This window comes from Cucurbita maxima, unplaced genomic scaffold, assembly GCF_002738345.1.
Source record: "Cucurbita maxima cultivar Rimu unplaced genomic scaffold, Cmax_1.0 Cma_Scf00009, whole genome shotgun sequence".
NCBI classification, from domain to species: domain Eukaryota; kingdom Viridiplantae; phylum Streptophyta; class Magnoliopsida; order Cucurbitales; family Cucurbitaceae; genus Cucurbita; species Cucurbita maxima.
In genome coordinates, this window is record NW_019272025.1 from 2,003,948 (window position 1) to 2,027,825 (window position 23,878).

Genomic DNA, 23,878 nt, shown 5'->3' on the forward strand with positions numbered 1-23,878 from the left:
TTTTTTTTTTTTTTTTTTTTTTCCCTGAGATCATCAAGAGATGGTTTGAAGCCCTCTAACTCCAAGAAAAATCATAAATACTTATTGTAATTATTGTCTATCTAATCTCATGACCACCAACTGGAGAAGTTTGTGGTCCATTGGATAGGGTCCCCTTTTGTAATTTCATCTTATCAATGAAAATTTATGTTTCCTATAAAAAAAAAATACCTGTACTCTGTTGCCAGGCTTTTTCTTATCAAAAGGATAGAGGAGACAAAATACATTCCCATAATTTCAGAGAGAAAAAGAACAACATTGCTCGAAGATCCACTCCCGACTCTAGAAACTGCAAAAAAGAACTACGCCAGGAAAAAAAAAAACGTAAAATGAATATTGTATATATTTAGGCTTCAAGGTATTGGAACAAGCTATTATTTCAAACAATAAGAGAAAAAGATAACAAGTAGAAACTATAAATGCCCAAATAATTGCATTATTTTCACCGTAATAAAAAAGAAAAGCAGCTCATGGTTGTGCTTGGTCACACTTGGACAGACACACCTCGAAAGGAAAAAGATTATACACTGGGATCCAAATTATATGATTCATGAATATCACAATCATGTGGACAACTTGCAAGAGAAAATGGCCTCATGCTTCAGAACTAAACTTAATTACTTTTACAATATATGTTCCTTTTGCAAAATAAGGAAGTAGCAACAAAATGGGGATACTTGGTCACTTTGGAACATCCGTTCAGTTATTTTCCATTATCGTCATAAAAAAAAAAAAAAACACCAAGGAAAACGTGCAGCCTAAATATCACTAAAAACAAGCAATTAAAATGAAGGTCAAAGATCATACCTTCATTAGATTGGTCAAGAAACCTCGTACAGATATTACGACCAACATGCCAATGAATAGCAGGGATATATACTACAGAAGAAATAAAAAGAAATGTCAGAAAAGACAGGTCAACAGAAACCACAATTTTTTTTTTCTTTTTTACGGAAAAAAAAAAAAAAAAAAAGACCCACAAACGAAAAGTTCATTAAAATAAATTTGCATTATTTATATGCCTAACGATCTGTCTGGCTTGTCCCATGACCATAAATTCCAAGAAATGCAGGGCAGTCAGAAAAGGATTAACAGAAGCCACAAACAGAAAGATTGTGAAATATGAATTAAATGGTCGATCATATATTCAGAGCATGCTCCATCTTCCCCTAACAGTTCTGTTTGATCATTATTAAATCTGATTAATTTTTTGAGAAGAGAGAGAATTTCATTGAAGAGTGAAATAAGAAGAGGGATAGTAGACTCCCACCACCAAAAGGTGTATTACAAGAATGATCTGCAATTTGAATCTGTGGATGAATAAAAGAATTGAATACCCTATGATTTCCTCATTAAGATTGTCAGTGATAGAAGCTTGGGTTCTGCCAATGATAATATTTGAAATTTGAACAAACATTATGAACTACTGAATGTTGACATCTTGATAAAAAAGTTGATTATTTCCAATATGGCTAGAGCAATACATTAAATCAGGTGAGTGTAGCTACATACACGGTGGTGAAATAAAATTAGCACCGTAAAAGACTACCTGAGACAATAATGCAGCATTGATCCCGATGTCAAAGTATTGGAAGAATATGCTAATCGTCATTGTCACAGGATCAACTGAGCCAGCCTATATATTTGAATAATGATAAAACATGGAATACATCAAGTGGGAAGAATATGAATTGAACAAAACATGGTTATAAGAACGTAATAGTCTTAAGGGAATCTACATCTACAAAATGATTTGAATTAATAAAATCAATAATAGAGAATTATAACAATACCTCCTTGAAAACAACACTTTGCAAAGACTGCAGAAACAGGAAAAAAGAAAAAAAAAATCAGATGAATCAGATATCTTGTGTCAATACGTTTATACTAGAATTTGAGAAGGAAACAACTTGGAGTCATTAAGATTACTCCTAGGAAACAATAGATAAGTTATGATATTATTAAAGATCAAGATTAAAATGATCAAGTTTAAATGATACAAAACTTTATAGTAAAATTATATAGTGTATGTAAAGTTATTCTTATTTCTAAAAACAAGAATTATAGTACAGTGTGATTTAGGGAATGAACAGTACTTCCTATTCTTTTCCATTTTACTATTGGCTTGAGGATTAATTAGTAAGAACTGTAACCTCCTGGTTGATAGTTTTCTGTCACAAGCTAGAAGCATTAAATATGTGGGAAATAAAAAATCATAAGATCAATCATGGTTGCTGGAGAAGAAAGAAAAATGGAAATAACTAACATGGTCATTAACTAATGACAAGGTCAAATTCTTTATTTGGGAACCTAGCTACTCTTGCATCAACATATGACAAACTTCACAAGAGGTCCCCGAGGCTATCTCTCTCTCCCCGTTGCTGCCACCTTTGCATGAAAAACCAAGAGACACAGATCCATTTATTCAGCAATTGCCACTTTGCCTCAACCTTCTGCACCATTCTACTAGAATCTTTTGGATGGTACATAACAAGACCAGGGGATATCATCACTCTTCTCTCCCTCTCCCTAAAGGGTTACCCATTCAAGGAGAAGACTCTAGCAAAATTTTGTTAGTTTTTTTTTTTTTTCTTTTTTTGGAACTTATGGTTGGAAAGAAATGCAATAATATCCTCGGATGAGCACCAAAGCATCTATACATTTATTGAATCTACTTCCTTGTGAGCTTTATCTGAAGTAAAACGTCTTTTCCATTTTCTAATTACAGTTTAACTCCCTTCATGTCACATTGGACATGTTCTTTGTAATTAACTACTGAAAGGACATTCTTTTTATATTTTATTCCAGAAAATCAAATGAAATGGTATTTGTTCCTAATAACTAAGAAGGAATTTAATGAAAGATTTAATCTAGAAATTCCGTCGAATCAATTTCTTTGTCACATCAATTTATTATAAAGCCCACGAATGTGGCTTTAAATATCTATTGTCAAATATTATCATGCCAAAATTCATAATAAATTATTGAACACAAGAACCAATCATTTTTACTGACAAAAGACGGTAATAAAAAAAAGCTGATTAACAAACCTTAATCATTTTATACACACAGTAGATAGAACATGCATAGCCGAGAAGATTTTGTGCATGACCTCTCCAGGTACGTGAATAAGTTGCAGCCTCCTGCCAAGTCAGAAGAACGGTGAAGTAGTTTTCCATGTAAGAAACTGTTGTATTGAGAAATATATGAACCAACAAACGGTAAGAACAGCAATTGCTAATCCTTCATCTAGAGTGACTAACAATGCACTAGTAATTTACTAATCGTCCTGGAAAACTCAGCATTAATTGGTACAGTTGCGTAAAGACAATTGGGACTATTACACACATGACTGGAGCATATCAAATTAAAAAATTACTTTTCTCAAAGAAAACCATCTGACTATTTTGATTTTGATTTTTTTTTTTTTCAGACTTTCAGATCATCCAGCTTTAGCATTCAGCTACCATACATAATGCTGTTCATAAATTCCCCCAGATTGTATAATAAACAATTATCAATCCAAATACAGGACAGCATGCAGATCTTTGAAGAAATGTGCAGGAGGGTACTGTGTTTCTTGTATTGTCGAGGGAAGCCCATGTCTATCAAGAGAAGAGGGCCTCCAAATTTCCAGCAAGGTTGCTATTAATAATTAGGTAGAAGTATATTTGAGATCTTTAGAATCAGTAGTATATTTTAGGTTAGATTTAGATTTGATTAACGGTATATTTTATTTATTTACAAGATTTAGTTAATTATATATTTTTCCTATTTTTAGGTATTAGGTGATAGTTTCTAATTCTATTTCTCATTCTCAGCATGGTATCAGAGCACCAATCTTGGTGTTCTTAAATATCAAAATTTCCTTTATGGCGGAATCAGCCAAATCCAGCTTCAAAATTTCGGATGTTGATTTAACACATCCTTATTATATTTATCACTTTTATCAGTCAGCATATTCACCTGTTCCAATCAAATTAAATGGAGCAAATTACCAATCCTGGAGTAAATCAGTTATGCATGCTCTTATTGCCAAGAAGAAAATTGGCTTCATTGATGGCACAATTGAAGAGCCGTCCCAAGATGCAAATTCAACCGAATTTGAACTCTGGAATCAGTGCAACAATATGATAATATCTTGATAATGTGAGTTTTTCTATCTATTTTGACTTGCTCCCACGCCGTGACCGTTGAACCAGATATCGCTAAAGGCATTATTCACGCCAAGACAGCTCATCAAGTGTGAGTTGATCTTCACGATCAGTTCTCACAAAAGAATGCTCTAACAATTTTTTAAATACAAAACTCGATAGCAACGATGTCACAAGGAACCATGGCACTGTCAACATATTTCACCAAGCTCAAAGCACTTTGGGATGAACTGGAAGCGTACCGCACACCATTTACCTGTAATCAACGTCAAATACATATTGATCAACGCGAAGAAGACAAGTTGATGCAATTGCTCATGGGGCTCAATGAGTCTTATAAAACGGTGAAGATCTAACATATTGATGATGTCTCCATTACCTAATGTGAGGCAAGCCTATTCATTACTTGTACAAGAGATGCAGCGTCAGGTAACTTCTGAACCTACTGAGAATAACTCGATTGCGATTGCATCAGCAGTGCAGAAGAAAACAACATATTCAAAATTCGCCAAGGACAAATCGTGTGAACATTGCAATAAAAGTGGTCATACAATCAATGAGTGTTGAATCCTTAAGTTTCACTGTAAGTTTTGTGATAGAAAGAGACATACAGAAGATCGGTGTCGACAGAAAAATAATTCTAGAAGTTTGACAGCCACCCCAATCAGAATCGCAATATGCTTGTAATCTTAAATTGTTTTCAGATGGTAGTAGGAGTCCTTGACCAGGAGTTCCTTTGATGTATCTCAGAACTCGAAGAGCTGCCTCCCAATGTGGTTTTCTTGGTTCATGCATAAGTTGGCTAAGCATACGAACTGAATAAGCTATCCTAGTGACGGTCAAATATATTAATCTGCCAATCAACCGTCTGTATTTACTTGGATCATTGAACTTCTCTACTTCAGTTAAAGAAAGTTTCAGATTTTGCTCCATAGGAAATTTGTCTGGACGTGCTCCTGTAAGACCTGTGTCTTGAAAGATGTCTAGAGCATACTTTCTTTGAGACATAAAAATTCCTTTTCTAGACCGAGAAAATTCAATGCCTAGAAAATATTTCAAATTTTCTAAATCTTTGATAAAAAATTTCTGAAATAAACTAGTCTTGAGATATTGAATTTCTTTGAGATCATTGCCTGTCAACAGAATATCATCAACATAGATTAGAACTGCAGTGAAAGAAGTACCTTTATTTACTAAATCTCTTTATGTCGGCTCCATAAATCTCTTTATGGATTAAAACAGGTCTCTCGTAATTGGTTCTCCATATTTTCTACAACTATACAAAATGCAGGCTACACTCAATCCAAAGCAGATTACTCTTTATTTACTTAAGAGTAAAGGTACTTCTTTCACTGCAGTTCTCACTATTGTTGATGATTTTACTCGATGTACTGGGTTTTTCTAATGCAACATAAGTCAGAAGTACATCATTTGTTAATGAACTTTGTTAAATTCGTTCAAACTCAATTTCATACTACTATCAAGATAGTCCAATCAGACAATGGGACTGAGTTCCTATCTTTGCAACCATTCTTTACTTCTTGTGGCATTGAATTTCAGCACTTGTGTCTATACTCCACAACTAAATGGAGTCGTAGAACGTAAGCATCGCCATATCCTAAATGTAACTAGGTCTCTTCTTTTTCAATCACAGGTTCCACTTAATTTTTGGGGAGAGTGCATTTTAACGGCGGTTTATCTTATAAATAGAACGTCATCACCATTGTTATCTAACAAGACACCCTTTGAAACACTCTACAATTGACCACCTACATTTCATCATCTTAAAGTTTTTTGTTGTAAATGTTATGCAACTATAGTACATCCTAAGCAAAAATTTGAACCTCGGGCAATTCCTTGTGTTTTCGTAGGATATCCTTGTGGTCATAAAGATTACAAGTTGTATGACATACAATCTCACAAATTTTTTATTAGCCGTGATGTTAAATTTTGTGAAGATGACTTTCCTTTTTCATCCGCTTCACAGACTTTGACATTAGCTCCTTCGACTCCTGTTGTACCACTTCATGATCCATCCTACTCAAACATTCATCCTCCACCTTCTATTCCTTTTCACCTCTTATTCCTCCTTCACCTCCTATCCCTTCACCTACTACTTCGTCGTCTCCTCCACCTTCTCCAGATTCACCCATTAATTCTAATCCTATCCCACCTGATACATCAGCTCCACTCCGACGTTCTACTCGTACTAAACAGCCTCCAACTTGGCATAAGGATTATGAGATGTCTTCTGGAGCCAATCATTTAACCTCTAGCTCAAGTCCCGACACTGGCACCAGGTATCCCCTTCATCATTACCTTTCATTCTCTCGTTTTTCTCCTACTCAACGTGCTTTTTTAGCTCTTATTACATCCCAGACAGAACCTAAAACCTACGACGAGGCAGTTGGCAACCCATTATGGCAGCAGGCTATGAATGATGAAATTGCAGCTTTGGAACGTAATCATACATGGTCTCTCGTTCCTCTACCACCTGGTCATAAAGTTATTGGTTGTAGTTGGGTGTATAAAATTAAATACAACTCTGATGGTTCTGTTGACCGTTATAAAGCTCGACTTGTAGCAAAGGGATACACTCATGTTGAAGGTATTGATTACACAGAAACATTTTCTCCTACAGCGAAACTTACTACACTTTGTTGCCTACTCACTGTTGCTGCTGCTCGAAAATGGTTCACCCATCAGTTGGATGTTTCAAAATGTCTTTCTCTATGGTAATCTAGACGAGGAAGTCTATATGTCTTTACCACTAGGTCTTCGCCGACAGGGGGAGAATATAGTATGTCGGCTCCATAAATCTCTTTATGGATTAAAACAGGCTTCTCGCAATTGGTTCTCCATATTTTCTACAACTATACAAAATGCAGGCTACACTCAATCCAAAGCAGATTACTCTTTATTTACCCAAAGTAAAGGTACTTCTTTCACTGTAGTTCTAATCTATGTTGATGATATTCTGTTGACAAGCAATGATCTCAAAGAAATTCAATATTTCGAGACTAGTTTACTCCATAAATTTCTTATTAAAGATTTAGGAAATTTGAAATATTTTCTAGGCATTGAATTTTCTCGGTCTAGAAAAGGAATTTTTATGTCTCAAAGAAAGTATGCTCTAGACATCTTTCAAGACACAGGTCTTACAGGAGCACGTCCAGACAAATTTCCTATGGAGCAAAAGTTGAAACTTTCTTTAACTGAAGGAGAAAAGTTGAATGATTCAAGTAAATACAGACGGTTGATTGGCAGATTAATATATTTGATCGTCACTAGGCCTGACATAGCTTATTCAGTTCGTATGCTTAGCCAACTTATGCATGAACTAAAAAAACCACATTGGGAGGCAGCTCTTCGAGTTCTGAGATACATCAAAAGCACTCCTGGTCAAGGACTCCTACTACCATCTGAAAACAATTTAAGATTACAAGCATATTGCGATTCTGATTGGGGTGGCTGTCGAACTTCCAGACAGTCTATTTTTGGGTTCTGTATTTTCCTCGGAAATTCAATTATTTCTTGGAAGTCTAAAAAACAAACTAATGTGTCCAGATCATCAGCAGAAGCTGAGTATCGAGCTATGGAAAATACTTGTTTAGAGTTAACTTGGTTAAGATACATTCTTCAAGACTTGAATGTTCCACAGTCCGAACCAGCATTATTATATTGTGATAATCAAGCAGCATTACATATAGCAGCCAATCCAATTTTTCACAAACGTACGAAACACATTGAAATAGATTGTCATATAGTCCGAGAAAAGTTACAAGCTGGAATCATCAAACCGTGTTATGTTTCGACTAAAATGCAATAGGCAGATGTTTTTACTAAAGCTTTGGGAAGACATCAGTTTGATTTTTTAAAGGACAAGTTGGGTGTGATTGACCTACACTCTCCAACTTGAGGGGAGTATTAAGATATGATATTTGGAAATATATTTTAATAATTAGTTAGGATCGGTTAGTAGTATATTTTAGGATAGATTTAGATTTGATTAACTTATATTTTATTTATTTACAAGATTTAGTTAATTATATATTTTTCCTATTTTTAGGTATTAGGTGATAGTTTGTATCCTATTTAAACGTGGTAAACATGAATGAAGATCATACTTTCGATCCCAATTCTATTTCTATTTCTCATTCTCAACAGTTGAGAATGGTAATGTTTGGTCCCTGCTCCCAAAGCTGCTGAACCTTGCTATTTTTTGCGTTAGAAATGCTATAGATGGAAGGGAACAACGTCTTCAAGGGATGATTCATAAGCCAACTGTCCCAAAAGAGAGTGTCATTTCCGTCACCCAATTCAACACTCACGTTTTTCTAAAAGAAATCTGATATTTTTGCCATCTCCTTCCAAAGACTAAACAAATCTCTCCAATTTGTCTTAATTTTTAGGTCTTTCGAAGAATCCACCCATATTGCTCTTCACCACCATTCTCCGAAAGGCTTGTTTTTCTTTTCCGAAATGCCATAGCCAAAGTTTTCTTTTTCAAATTATTCTCCATTATTGATATCTTCCAAATAGAATGGCATTCTGTAGTTTCCTAAGATGTTTTGTACATTTGATAATATCTCATGAAAGTATCGGAATCTTATCTATATACATTTATACATACATGCATGCATGCATACATAACTATTTACATCCAACTACTTAAACTGTCCACCCTCCCTGTGTTTCCAGCAATATTTTCAATAGTTCAACAAACACAGTAACTTCTACTATAACTATATCGACATTTCTACCTACCTCTGGAAAGAAAAACATAGTAAATTACGATCATAAAGCATAACTATCCAGGGAACTTGAAAGCCAAACTTGTAAAATTGAAGGACATGGAAAAACCTTTCTAGCCTATATGACCATACAGAAATTTAAAGCACACTTAGGCCGTTACAAATGATGATGGATAAAGTAATATAAGCAATTATGCTAAGAATTTCTACGTTCATACAGCAGTACAGCACAAACCTTAGCTTGACGAAGTTCATAGATTTCCAGGAATAACTGCTTTGATAGCTCCTCCAAAGCTTGTACTTCTGCTTCCATGTTTTTAATATCTTCGTAGAACCGGAACAATTGGCAAAAATAAAATAAAGAACAAAGGTGAAACGAAGAAAATGAGAATAAAACTATAAGGATAATCATACAATATCATGGGATAATGACATAAATTTCTGAAAATCATGGCACTTCATTCACATCTTTTTTTCTGGTTAAATTAATGAATCTTTTTAATAAGCAATACCAGAAGTCACACTTTATCAAGGAAAAAAGAAAGAACATGAGAAAATGAATATCAGACAGATGCAGCAAGCAATTAAAAGAGGTAATAAATTATTTGGGAATAGAAAGCAAAAAGAAAAGAAAAGGAAGGAAAAAATTAATTTTAAGAGGATGAAGGACAACAACTAACCTTGCTCTTTTTGGTCCTCTTGTACTGACCGAACAACAGTACCAACTAGCCGCTTGAAGAAAGATCTAGACTTGGAATTCTGTTACATTCATCCGTTAACATTTGGTGATGCTATTAAATATTAAGATTTTGTATGTGTCTAAGTTTCTTTTAAACAAGTTCTTACTGTCACAATAAGCATTCAAATTCATTAATGATGTCACAATAATTTACCCAACTCAAAATAGACTGAACCAAATAAAAACGCAATGTTCTTTATGGATAATGGAACTTCCATTAAAAAACATGGAAACAAATTTATCCAAGAGATCCAACCCAAACTAACTATTAAAAAAGGGCTTCTATCCAGAAGTTAAGACCTAGCAAATTATTACAAAAGCAATGCTATGTTGACAACAAACCACCTCACAAAAATTAATAGGACAAAAAAGAATAAAATTTCACAACATTATTTCTTTAATGAGAACTCAGCTGAAAAACTAAGAACTTAAAATCTAAAACTTGTAGGATAAAATTAAAATTTTAAGAGATCATAGATAAAACCGAAAACTGCCATTACATTGGGGACAAAATTATATATTCAACATGAAAAATAAATAGTTAGTAATACCAACAAATCATAAAGTTCCAGATGTACCACCTAATAAAGCTAATATTAAAATACCTCCTCCGAGACAAGAACCCGCTCCATCTCCATTTGTGAAAGAATAATTTTCTTTTTCTTTGCAATACAAGTCTCGATGGATTGCATTAGTTGTCTTTCCAATGCCTTAATTTCAGTTTCCTCGATCTCTCTACAAAATATAACATAACCATATGCACTATGAGAAATGCAAAGCTCTAGCCATTAAGATAGTGCTAATTTGAATAAAAAACTAAAACAACATCAAGTTAGAAATGCATTTTAAAAGCACTTCTATTGTGGATAATAGTTGCATTAGGGTCACTTCTGCAGCTACTAACTGAACAAGGTAATGGACTTTCCTTCATTCCTATCAAACTTAAAGCCTCTCATCTCAAGATGAATTACATGTTGCCACAATGATCTCATGTTTTAACTGGCAATATTTGAAGTAGTAATATACGAGAAGCAGAGTACCCAAATCACTACTGAAGAAACAAAAATTGAACTGAAAATGCAGCCAAAATTTTTTTTTTTTTTAATAAGAAATAATATCATTAATGTATGAAAATTACAAAATAGAAGGGAAGAGAAAGCTACAATCCAAAGGAGTTATAAAAGGCATTTCCAATGGGAAAAAAAAAAAGAAAAAAAAATCTAGAAGAGAAAAACAGAGAATTCAATTCAGCCCAAATGATTATATTAAGAGGAATAAGTAACAGATACCTGATGAAGAGAGACAAATAACTATAAGGCAAATTTACAGCTCCAAAACCAGATAGCACAGACATCACAGTGACCCCAATCACCCCTATTCTGCTGACCAATTGCGGCATGGTAAAGAAGCCTGAAGAGAAAATATTTTTGAAAAAAAAACAAACAATCGGAAACAAGCTTTACATTGATATGTGAAAAGTTACAAGCAAACATAAAGGACAAGCTAAACTATTACGTAAAACAAAAACTATACCAGAAAATCTTATTCTAGGCTTTACAAAAACTCGCCCCATATTTTATTAATATCAAACAGAGAAAATTACAGAATGGTTGAAGAGCAAAGTTCCCAAACATTCTGACAAAGTTAGCAATGAAGTTAGAACTCAATAGCACAAATGGAGCAACAAAAGCAGGAATAACACATGAGGCTAGCATATATCTGCAATCACATGCATTCAAATTCCATAGTTGGGTAGGACAGTGAAGACACTAGAATTCAACTACTAGAGACGATAAATATCCAAAATTGCTCCTCGATGCTAAATGGTGAATGCGAAAAAAGGTTCCTTGTGCAGTTGTTCTAAATGAGGAATTGGTAGATGGTTATGGACTTCCGGAGCCTTCTTTGACCTACATGGTGATTTTTCCCTTCAATCAAATAAAAAAGCTAATTTTCTGTAGAATAGCCATAACAAGGCTGAATCTCTGTACAAAAGCATTTGGGATGGAAAATATCCTAGGAAAACGAAGATTTTCCTTTGGGAACTCAGCCACGGGGGAATCAACACCAATGATTGGCTGCAGAGAAAGCTGGTACATCAGGCTTTATCTCTCTCTTGCTACAATTTGTGCATGGAAGCATCCGAATCTAAAAGCCGCCTCTTCATCACTTGCTCCTTTGCCATGCAATTTTGTTCAACAGTATTGGAATCCTTCAGATGGTTCACTGTGCTACCCATTAACATTCATGATTTCCTCTCATAGACACCAATGGGGCACCCTTCAAAGCCCAAAGGAAAGTCAATTGGACTAATTTGGTCAGAGCTTTTTGCTGGACAATTAGTAGGGAGAGGGATAACTGCATTTTTCAATGATAAAGCTAAGCCATACAATCCCTTTTTTTACTCGGTGCTCTTTGCAGCTTTTAGTTGCATATGTACAAATTCCTTTAAGGACTATAGTCTCACTAATCTCATATCTAGATGGAAGAATTCTCTTGATTTCATTCATCAATGAAGTTCAGTTCCTTTCTTTAAAAAAAAAAGTTGTCTTTTCTTTCTTTCTTTTTTTATTTCATTTTATTTTTATGAAAAACATACTTTCATTGAGAAACATAAAAGAAAACAAGAGTGGCATACAAAAAAGACAACCTGAAGAAAGAAGGCATAGAGAATACTATATAGAAAAGGGCTCCACCAATCCCAAAGAATACGTCATTAAAACAAGAATGGAGGATAGGACTTATGCTTTTAGAAGTATTACAGTCAAGAGAAACAAGTGAACATCGAATTTTGGGAGACCAGGGGTGGGGGTTATTCAATTACAGGTACTAACAAAGCATACAGCAAAAATTTAAAATATCTGGAAGAGTCGTAAAGTGAAAAAAATAAAGTAAAAAAACATAGCCAACCTTTATCAGGAGAAGGCATTGGAAAATGAACGCCCATTCGCCAAAATGCATAAAGAAAGGCCAGTAAGAATAACATGGCTCCAAGAGCTGCCCGCTCCTTCCGTACGCCTAAAATAAATGTTTTAGCATCACATAAGAAGGTTGAGAACAACAAAAGTGACCACCATTACTGAAAACGTTCTTCTACCACAATTATTTGTTTCTTTTTAAAAAAAAAAAAAAAAAAGTTCAGTTCTAAGAGATAATTCTGTTCAGGCAATTTCGAACTGTGTACAGGCATAGCCAATTGGTGTATTTATTGAAATTAGAGGCCAAGTCAGCTTGAGGTATTGTTGTGCAACAATAATTTTGCCCAATGTTCAATCAGTGATCTTAGTTTGTCCATGAGCTTGCAATCGAGCATGTATTGTTGAATATAAATTTTTAAGGACGCCAATTTTTTTGCCTCAATGGTTTTTTAGGATAACTTAACTTTCTGTCAGAATAAAATGGACTCCACGGCCCCATACAATCAAACTATCTCACGAAACGACAAATTTACCCCATATTAACAGCATCATGTCTCATCAAGGAATAAAGTGGCTCCTCTTATTGAGTCGATCAACTGTTTATTATAAAACAAAATTCATTCACATTATGAAGGTCATCCACAGATAAAGTCCTATGATGATCTGCAATTTTTCAGGGAATGGCTATGATGCAAAAAGATCCTACTTAGTTGATTGTCCCTTTGAAATCTGACGTGCAGGACATCTTCAAACAAAATCAATAATATCATTGTGAACTTTGAGGCCAAAGCTTCCAATACTTCCTTGTGGACGCTGACCTCTAAGGCCTCTTGTAATTATCAATTAGGTGTATTTTTTTGGATTGGAAGCCATTTTTGTAGGTTGGTCTCCTCTTGTGTGGGTACTTCTTTGCAATCTCTCATATATCCTTTCACGTTTTCAATGAAAGTTTGGTGTCATATCAAAAGATATAATAAGTTGATGAAATTCTTGCATGTTTGGTAAGATTTTTACCGCATTGAGTAAGCATTCTCCTCTAGATCAGATCTAAAATCACCTAGACTAATGTTTGGTTAAGTTGAGAATTTGTTGAACCTTGTGAGGAATAATCTTTAAATTTCTAAATATGGCTGTGGACTGAGAACTTTGGGAATTGGAGATGGATATGTATTTTTAATTTGGAGGAAGGTTAGGTTTTGGTTGAAGGGATTAAAGGTTGAATTTGAAGTTGAAATTTTGATGAGTTGTGTTCTAAAGAAAATTGTAATTTCCCTTGTGATTGAAATTTTTTCTTTTTTTTTTTTCTTTTTTTTGTCAGAGATACTTCTTGATGATTGAGATTTACCAAAGGGATACGATGTGTTATCCATGATATTTACAAAAAAAAATAATAATAATCTCAATTTACAATGAGAGAGATATGACTATAGGAAGCAATGTATTAGACGATTTACACCCAATTGTTTTGAAAAATGAAACTTCAAATTTAACCTTAAATCCTGTCAAACAGGATTGTCGATTATTAAGTGTATTCGATTTTTTCATTCTATTGAAATAATTTTAACGAAAGCAAAAATAATGAAATTCAGTTATTAGACTAGAAAGGAAGAAGTATACCATTATTGCAAAGCATCAAGTAACAATGATAATAAGGTAACATGAAAACCAGTAGCAATATCAGACAGAACAAATCCACCTTCCAGTTTATCCATCTCGCCCTGCAGCAATTAAAATAAACAAAGATTAATGTACCTAACTTCTGAATAACCTGCAACAATTCAACCATGAATATTATACATTTCGGGGTGCTGTTTCTGTTAATTCATGATCTTAATGGAGAATGCCACCATTTTGGGAGTGTGAGTTGTGAAATTTTTGAATTGGTTGAATTTTAGGGTCCTATCATCTTGAAGCTTGAGGTACTCCTCCATTCAGGTCAGCCTATTGATATCCAAGTTCAATCTAAATACTGTAATTAGCTGGGGTTTTTTGTTTTTCTTCTTTAGGGCTGAACTGACCATTGTCCCTAAATCCCATCTATCTTCTTCCTTTTTCCAATTATCCAGCAACAAAGAAAAACTCAGAGATCACCTCTTAATCACTTCTCTAAGTTATATAATCTTATTTTACTTGCCTGATTATAGTCTAGCAAAAAAGGAATGATCACTTCTCCAAGTTAATTCAAACAATACCATATAAGCAACCACTCAACCCCAAGTACTCAACAAGAACAGAAATTAAACAAGAAACGGATCCGAATTACTCAAAATTTCAGACACACGACACATAAAACAATTGACAGTAAGTTCATAAGTGAGAAAATATGCAGAAATTGAAGACTGGAGACTCACTCTTTGGAAAGAAAAGGAATGATCTCGAAGAGAACGAGCTGAAGTAGATTGCAGGAGAAAGCGAAGACAACACTGAAGATGATTTGAACAAGGACTTGCTTTTCTTCGTACTCCTTGTAGAGCCTTCGATTCAAGAACCATAGCCCCGTCCATCCAAGAAGGCAAAGCGAAGTCACAGCCACCACTCCCTCGCAGATCGACCACCCCCACCCCATAGCTCCGGCGCTCTCTGAATACAACAACAACTCCTCCGTCGGCATTAAACGCCTGGATCTCTTCTTCTTTGAACAACTTCAACGATGAGCTTTGATGATTTGCCTCTTCTCCTCCCTCTGAAGTAGATTTCACGCTACTTCCTTGGTAACTTACAGTCGTTTATTTTTCATTTTTCTATCCCCAACATTTTTCAGCTTCCACTCAATTCATAATTATTTTTTTCTTTATTTTTCTTTTTTCTTATTTATTAAAAAAAATTAAATTATTTAATACAAAGAAATTAAATTTTATCAAAATTGATTAAATAATAATAATAATTTTTATGGCGAGAAAATATATTCACAAATTATTCGAAGGAGATAGTAATAAAGGTTTAATATTTTTAAAAACATTATTCCTTAATGTAGGTCTGTTTTAGATAAATGGTCTCTCGTTTTTTATATTTTTTTTTTTACGTTCTTTTTGTTAGACGAACACGACTCTCCACAATGGTATGATATTGTCCACTTTGAGCATAAGCTCTCATGGCTTTGCTTTGGGCTTCCCCAAAAGGCCTCATACCAATGGAGTTAGTATTCCTCACTTGTAAACCTATGATCATTTCCTAAATTAGCCGATCTGGGACTTTCATCATCCAACACCTCCCCTCGAACAAAGCACGCCTCCCCTTAATCGAGGCTCGACTCCTTTGGAGTCTTAGTCATTTTTGACTGCCTTCGTTCCTTCGAGGAGGCTTGACTCCTTTTTTCTTTTTGGAGTCCTTTGTTCGACATTCGAGGATTTGCCAATCTCTTGGCACGGCTAAGTTTAGGGCATGGCTCTGATACCATGTTAGACGAACACGACTCTCCACAATGGTATGATATTGTCCACTTTGAGCATAAGCTCTCATGGCTTTGCTTTGGGCTTCCCCAAAAGGCCTCATACCAATGGAGTTAGTATTCCTCACTTGTAAACCTATGATCATTTCCTAAATTAGCCGATCTGGGACTTTCATCATCCAACACCTCCCCTCGAACAAAGCACGCCTCCCCTTAATCGAGGCTCGACTCCTTTGGAGTCTTAGTCATTTTTGACTGCCTTCGTTCCTTCGAGGAGGCTTGACTCCTTTTTCGACTCCTTTGGAGTCTTAGTCATTTTTGACTGCCTTCGTTCCTTCGAGGAGGCTTGACTCCTTTTTTCTTTTTGGAGTCCTTTGTTCGACATTCGAGGATTTGCCAATCTCTTGGCACGGCTAAGTTTAGGGCATGGCTCTGATACCATGTTAGAACATTCGAGGATTTGCCAATCTCTTGGCACGGCTAAGTTTAGGGCATGGCTCTGATACCATGTTAGACGAACACGACTCTCCACAATGGTATGATATTGTCCACTTTGAGCATAAGCTCTCATGGCTTTGCTTTGGGCTTCCCCAAAGGCCTCATACCAATGGAGTTAGTATTCCTCACTTATAAACCCATGATCATTCCCTAAATTAGCCGATGTGGGACTTTCATCATCCAACACCTCCCCTCGAACAAAGCACGCCTCCCCTTAATCGAGGCTCGACTCCTTTGGAGTCTTAGTCATTTTTGACTGCCTTCGTACCTTCGAGGAGGCTTGACTCCTTTTGGAGTCCTTTGTTCGACATTTAAGGATTTGCCAATCTCTTGGCACGGCTAAGTTTAGGGCATGGCTCTGATACCATGTTAGACGAACACGACTCTCCACAATGGTATGATATTGTCCACTTTGAGCATAAGCTCTCATGGCTTTGCTTTGGGCTTCCCCAAAAGGCCTCATACCAATGAAGTTAGTATTCCTCACTTGTAAACATATGATCATTCCCTAAATTAGCCGATCTGGGACTTTCATCATCCAACACTTTTTAACCATGCTTATAAACTGAGTAAATTTTCAAATAATAAATTTTACAAGTAGCTGGAACGCACACCGACATTTAATGGAATTTACTTACAATAACATATATCAAGCAACCATCTAGATGGTGTTATTTGAAGCTTTGTACAGGTAAAGATGACGGATGTAGTGTTTTGAGAAGAGGTAGGTAAATATCAGTTATTAAGACTCGAGTTAGTGCAACTTACTAATGGAGTCGTACATAAGATAAAAATGAGAATACAAGTTGTGCAAAATAGTACAAAAGTTATGCATACTCATGAATAAATGATCCAAAATTTGTTGTAGGTGACCACGTATTTCTCAAGGTGGTGCCTATGAAAGGAGCGTTGAGATTCGGCAAAAGGAGCACACGCAAGCCCCTGATTTATAGGACTATTCTAGATTTTGGAATAGCCCGTGGTGAATAGTTTGTGTGGTACGATCTCAAGCTACTTACATGGATGATAGGATGACTCTTTGTCCATGTTGGTAGTTGAAAAGGATATAAAGTCCTCCTGACTTTTTCGATGACTTCAATTGGCCCTTCGTACTTTCGCCTAGTCTTTGGTACCTATTCCCTCATAATTGAAACTGTTCTTGTTCAGCTTGATAAGAACTTGGTACTCGTCTTGAAATTCTAATGGTCTATGTTTAAGTCTGTCCACTTCTTTATTCGTTGCGAAACTCTCTCTAAGTATACACGTGCCACTTTGGAGTTTTGCTTCCACTCTTTGGTGAAGTTATAAGGTGGTCAATGACATGAGGCATGAATGACTGTCTGTCACATACTATCTCGAAGGGGGTCTTCCCTGTCGACGAGCTTAGCTGACAATTGAAGCTAAACTGAGCAACGTCGAGCATCTAAACCCAGTTCTTTTGTCATGTGTCGATGAAGTGATGTAAGAACTCTTCAAGCATGCTATTAAACATTTCAGTTTGTCTAACTGTATGGGGATGGTAGTTTAAAGAGATGTTTAAGCTTGACCCCAATAACTTAAACAGCTCAGTCCAAAAGGTCCTTGTAAATCTTCCATCACGATTACTGACAATACTGGTGGGAATGCCCACAGCCTTACAACGTTTGGAAGAATAGTTGGACAGTTGTTTTAGCAGAACACGACTTGGGAGTTGGGACGAATATGACGTACTTAAAAAACCTTTCCACAATTACTAAGATGGGCTCAAATTCTCCTACCTTCAGGAGGTGCGTGAAAAAAGTCAAAAGATACGCTCTCTCATGGCTGAGAGGGGATTGGTAGAGGTTCCAACAACCCTACAATTTCGTTCATTCGACTTTGTCTTGTTGGCAAATAAGACATGTCTTCGTGAATTATGTCACATCGACTCGAAGGTTCGACTAGTAATAACCCTTTTTAGGAGGGCGTAAGTTCTCTCCCACCCATTCTGACCTGTTGATAAGGAAATCAACCTAAGAGAAAGCTCTAATACAAAACGATAAGAAATCAACTCGAGTAAAAACTATAATACCAAATGATAAGAAATCACTACAAGAGAAGTAAGATTTAGATTAGCTTATTGGTCGAATATATCAAGGCAAGAACACTTATTTGAGATTTGAATCTTCAGATCATGTCTAGCTTGAATGATTCTAAACCTACCATTTAAACTATGTATAATTACAAAGAAACTTAGTCATTGGTTAAACGAAAAGGTTAGAACACTTAGTCTAAGGATAAGGTATCACTCCAAGAGAAAGTAAAACTCGGATAATATCTGAAGGCATCTTAAGGAAATAACACTTATTTGAGATTTGAATCACTCTACAAGCAAGATCGACTGTGTTAAACTTGAATGATTCTAAACATGCAACTTAAACTACATAGAATTACAAAAAAACTAGTCGTCTGCCTTCATCTAACCATGACAGTCGTTGCTACTGAACGCAGCTAGCTGTTCAACCAACTCCACCGCTGAGTCGCTGGTCGGATTGAACAAATGGAAGACATGGCCTTCATCGTCGGTTTCGACCACCTCAACGACCCCGTCCCAACCTGAATTTCTCAGACATTCCGCGTACTGTAGTCCCCTCTCCTTTAGATTGTCCTTCTCCGCCACATAAACCGCCACTTTCTCCGCCGGAAGCCACCCCAAATCCGGGTCGTATTCCGGGTTCACAATCGGGTGATCCAGCTCCTTAATATCCTTCGAAACCACAAACCACAGATTCTTCACCACAAATATATCCTTTGGATCCCACTCCTTTTCTTCTCCGATCAATTTTTCCCCCAAAAAAATGCGGGTGAATCAACTGCAATCCCTTGATCTTCACTCCGGCCAGCCCCTCCGTCGCCACCCGCAGCGCCATCCTATGTGCAATGTTTCCTCCGGCGCTATCTCCACCCAAATAAACCCGGTTCAAATCCGCAATTTCATTCAGCCACTCATCCGGCCCCGCTCCCCCTGAATGGGCCGCGACCCATTTCAAGGCAGTCACGAATCCTCAAAAGGAATCGGCAGCTGGTACTCCGGTGCTCGCCGGTAGTTGACGGAGACAGCAGCAATGTTGGCTTTAGCCACCCAGGCGTTGATGTGCTGGTGGAAGAGAGATGAAAACGCCGTTCCGACGCAGAAACCGCCTCCGTGAAAGTAAACGAGAAGAGGAAGCTTCCGAGCTTGCTTTGCGACGGATTTGGGCCTATAAATCCGAACGGCAACGGAATCTTCCGGTGAGACGACGACGTCTTTCGACTCAACGCCGGTTTTCGGGTCGATACCAGGCGGATCGAAATCGTCGCCGAGGAGCCGGTCGATTCGACCGTCTTTGTAAATGACGAAATAGGGTACGGCGTTAAAGGCAATTTCATCGGAATCCATGCGGAATCAAGAGTGAAGAAAAAAGATTTGGTAACAAACCACTATTTGGTAACAAACCAACCAAATGGTAACAAACCAACCAAATTATAGATTTGGTAACAAACCAGTAAATCTCATAGATTTGGTAACAAACCAGTAAATCTCATAGATTTGGTAACAAACCAGTAAATCTCATAGATTTGGTAACAAACCAGTAAATCTCATAGATTTGGTAACAAACCAGTAAATCATAGATTTGGTAACAAACCAGTAAATCTAAATCATAGAAGATTTGGTAACAAACCAGTAAATCTAAATCATAGAAGATTTGGTAACAAACCAGTAAATCTAAATCATAGAAGATTTGGTAACAAACCAGTAAATCATAGATTTGGTAACAAACCAGTAAATCTAAATCATAGATTTGGTAACAAACCAGTAAATCTAAATCATAGATTTGGTAACAAACCAGTAAATCATAGATTTGGTAACAAACCAGTAAATCATAGATTTGGTAACAAACCAGTAAATCATAGATTTGGTAACAAACCAGTAAATCATAGATTTGGTAACAAACCAGTAAATCATAGATTTGGTAACAAACCAGTAAATCATAGATTTGGTAACAAACCAGTAAATCATAGACCAAACCAGTAAATCATAGATTTGGTAACAAACCAGTAAATCATAGATTTGGTAACAAACCAGTAAATCATAGATTTGGTAACAAACCAGTAAATCATAGATTTGGTAACAAACCAGTAAATCATAGATTTGGTAACAAACCAGTAAATCATAGATTTGGTAACAAACCAGTAAATCTAAATCATAGATTTGGTAACAAACCAGTAAATCTAAATCATAGATTTGGTAACAAAAATCTAAATCATAGATTTGGTAACAAAAATCTAAATCATAGATTTGGTAACAAACCAGTAAATCATAGATTTGGTAACAAACCAGTAACCAAATCAGTAAATCATAGATTTGGTAACAAACCAGTAAATCATAGATTTGGTAACAAACCAGTAAATCTCATAGATTTGGTAACAAACCAGTAAATCATAGATTTGGTAACAAACCAGTAAATCATAGATTTGGTAACAAACCAGTAAATCATAGATTTGGTAACAAACCAGTAAATCATAGATTTGGTAACAAACCAGTAAATCATAGATTTGGTAACAAACCAGTAAATCTAAATCATAGATTTGGTAACAAACCAGTAAATCATAGATTTGGTAACAAACCAGTAAATCATAGATTTGGTAACAAACCAGTAAATCATAGATTTGGTAACAAACCAGTAAATCATAGATTTGGTACCATAGATTTGGTAACAAACCAGTAAATCATAGATTTGGTAACAAACCAGTAAATCATAGATTTGGTAACAAGTAAATCACTAATTTTGGTAACAAACTAGTAAATCACTAATTTTGGTAACAAACTAGTAAATCACTATATTATCTTACTATAACAAATATGATCTATTCTACCTTTAACACCCCATCAATCTGGACGATGTACTACTAAGTTTAGATTGCGCCTAAAATTGCTAAAAGAAGAAGTTGGCAATGGCTTTGTCATGATATCGGCGAGCTGATCCTTGGAAGAAATGAGTCGAACATCAAGCTGACGAGTCGATACTCGTTCACGAACGAAGTGATAATCAGCCTCAACATGCTTCGTCTGTCGATGAAAAATTGGATTGGCGAACAGGTAGGTGGCACCAATGTTGTCACACCACAGGCTAGGTGCTCGCGCTTGCGAGATCCCGAGCTCACGCAAGAGAACTTGGATCCAAATTAATTCAACAATGGCACCAACAACCGCCTTATATTCGGCCTCCGTACTAGAATGAGAAATTGTTGATTGTTTCCTCGAACTCCAAGAGATATGATTGCCACCAAAGAAGATCACATAGCCTCCAGTGCTTCGACGATCATCAGGATTCTCGGCCCAATCAGCATCTGAAAAGGCACTCAACAAATCAATGCTGGACTTTGTAAGACACAAACCCATATCAATAGTGTCATGTAGACAACGGAGAATTCGTTTGACTGCCGCCCAATGTATAGATGTCGGGGAGGACATGAACTGACACACTCTATTGACACAGAATGATATATCAGGACGTGTCAGAGACAAATATTGGAGAGCACCAACGACACTCCGATAGCGAGTAGTATCCTCAGGCGAAAGATTTTCACCACCATCCAATAACAACTTCTCACTAGGAAGCATAGGTGTGAGCACACCTTTGGAGGTGAGCATATTGGTTCTGAACAATAAATCTTGAATGTATTTATGTTGTGTCAGAATAAGTCCATTGGAAGTATGACGGACCTCAATCCCAAGAAAATAACTCAAAATGCCAAGATCCTTGACGGCAAAATCATCTTGAAGTTGTGAAAGAAGTTTCTCAGTAATCGTAGAAGATGAGCTGATAATAATAATGTCATCAACATAGATGAGGATATACATCCTGAATGCCCGTTTGAAGGTGTAAAATCCAGTTGTAATAATTTGGAGCCAAGGCGAGAAAACCAGGCCCGCGGAGCTTGTTTAAGGCCATAAAGCGACTTATCCAGCTTGCAGAGATAAACAGGATCTTGAGAATCCACAAATCCAGGGGGCTGCTTCTTATAAACATCTTCATTAAGAAAGCCATGAAGAAAAGCATTTTGAATATCAATCTGCCGAATAGCCCAACCACGAGAAATAGCAAGAGATAGTAAGAGCCGAATGGTAGTGGGCTTAACAACTGGACTAAAGGTATCATCATAATCAACACCATACTGCTGTTTAAACTCTTTAGCAACCATGCGTGCTTTGTAGCGATCAACACAGCCATCTGGCTTTTGCTTGAGTTTGAAAACCATTTGCAATCAATAACGTCAAGACCAGTATGAGGAGGAACTAAGTGCCATGTCTTATTATTTTGAAATGCCTGAAATTCATCATTCATTGCCTGACGCCAGAGGGGATGCTCCATAACAGTAATATGTGAAGTAGGTTCAGAGGCAGAAGACCGAAGTACAAGATATGTTATTGTTCCATCTGTACGCACCTTGGGTTTCTTGATATTGTGCTTCAATCGAGTACCATACGGATGAGTAGTAGGTGCAGGATCCACATTTGAGGGGATAGTCGTATCAGTCGTTGCGAGGGGAGCAACCGATGCTACAGTAGTTGGTTGACCAGAGGCCGAGGATTCGACCGGGCATTGTGCAATATCATCTGCTGGCAGAGGAGCCGAGGCCTCAATCATTGGCGGAACAACCAACACTGATTCGCATGGCAGCAACGCGAAGGATTGCTGCGGCAATTCCGAAGCTGATGTAGACACCAAATTTTCTGCATCCAAAGAGTTAGTAGGCACAGACATATGCATGTGATCATTCTCCAAATTAGCACTACTATTACCCAAATGCAAGGCACACAACTCAGGGGCATTATGCGTCGACTGCATGATTGGGGAAGAAATAGGTGGGGCTCTCTTGAATGGAAAAACATTTTCATCAAATATGACGTCTCTAGACATATAGACACGACCAGAATCTGTGTCAAGACATTTATACCCCTTATGTAAAGAATTGTAGCCTAGAAAGACACATTCCTTTGATCGAAAAGAGAGCTTTTGTTTGTTATAAGAACGAAGATGAGGCCAACAAGCACACCCAAAAAATTTTAATGAGTAATTTGGTGGGGTATGAAAAAGATGCTCTAAGGGGCATTTGTTATCGATGACACGAGTAGGAAGACGATTGATGAGATATGTGGCTGTAAGAAACGCGTCGTCCCAAAATTTAATAGGTACATGAGCATGAGCTAGAAGGGCTAGGCCAGTTTCAACAATATGACGGTGCTTGCGTTCAGTAGACCCATTTTGTTGATGTGTGTGAGGGCACGAAACACGATGAGAAATTCCAAGGGAACGAAAAAATGTGTTATGAATTTTCTGATATTCTCCACCCCAATCAGATTGGACCCACTTGATTTTAGTATC

At 36.5% G+C, this 23,878-nt stretch overlaps 1 protein-coding gene and 1 pseudogene across 2 annotated transcripts in view; both read right to left on the bottom strand.

Annotated features, from left to right (window-relative positions):
- LOC111484229 (GPCR-type G protein 2) overlaps nucleotides 1-15,366 on the bottom strand; it is a 17,178-nt gene extending 1,812 nt beyond the window's left edge. For both annotated transcript variants that reach the window (XM_023130743.1, XM_023130744.1), the window contains exons 1-12: nucleotides 14,956-15,366; nucleotides 14,222-14,322; nucleotides 12,597-12,704; nucleotides 10,976-11,096; nucleotides 10,292-10,421; nucleotides 9,628-9,706; nucleotides 9,183-9,271; nucleotides 3,090-3,182; nucleotides 1,833-1,859; nucleotides 1,589-1,675; nucleotides 847-918; nucleotides 211-341 (exon numbers count right to left, since the gene is read on the bottom strand). In XM_023130743.1, the coding sequence (XP_022986511.1) occupies nucleotides 211-341; nucleotides 847-918; nucleotides 1,589-1,675; nucleotides 1,833-1,859; nucleotides 3,090-3,182; nucleotides 9,183-9,271; nucleotides 9,628-9,706; nucleotides 10,292-10,421; nucleotides 10,976-11,096; nucleotides 12,597-12,704; nucleotides 14,222-14,322; nucleotides 14,956-15,215 (1,298 nt within the window). In that variant the 5' untranslated portion in view covers nucleotides 15,216-15,366. The remainder of the gene's footprint in view (nucleotides 1-210; nucleotides 342-846; nucleotides 919-1,588; nucleotides 1,676-1,832; nucleotides 1,860-3,089; nucleotides 3,183-9,182; nucleotides 9,272-9,627; nucleotides 9,707-10,291; nucleotides 10,422-10,975; nucleotides 11,097-12,596; nucleotides 12,705-14,221; nucleotides 14,323-14,955) is intronic.
- A 3,489-nt stretch (nucleotides 15,367-18,855) lies between these two features.
- On the bottom strand, nucleotides 18,856-19,909 carry LOC111484273 (annotated as a pseudogene).
- Between the last annotated feature and the right edge of the window lie 3,969 nt (nucleotides 19,910-23,878).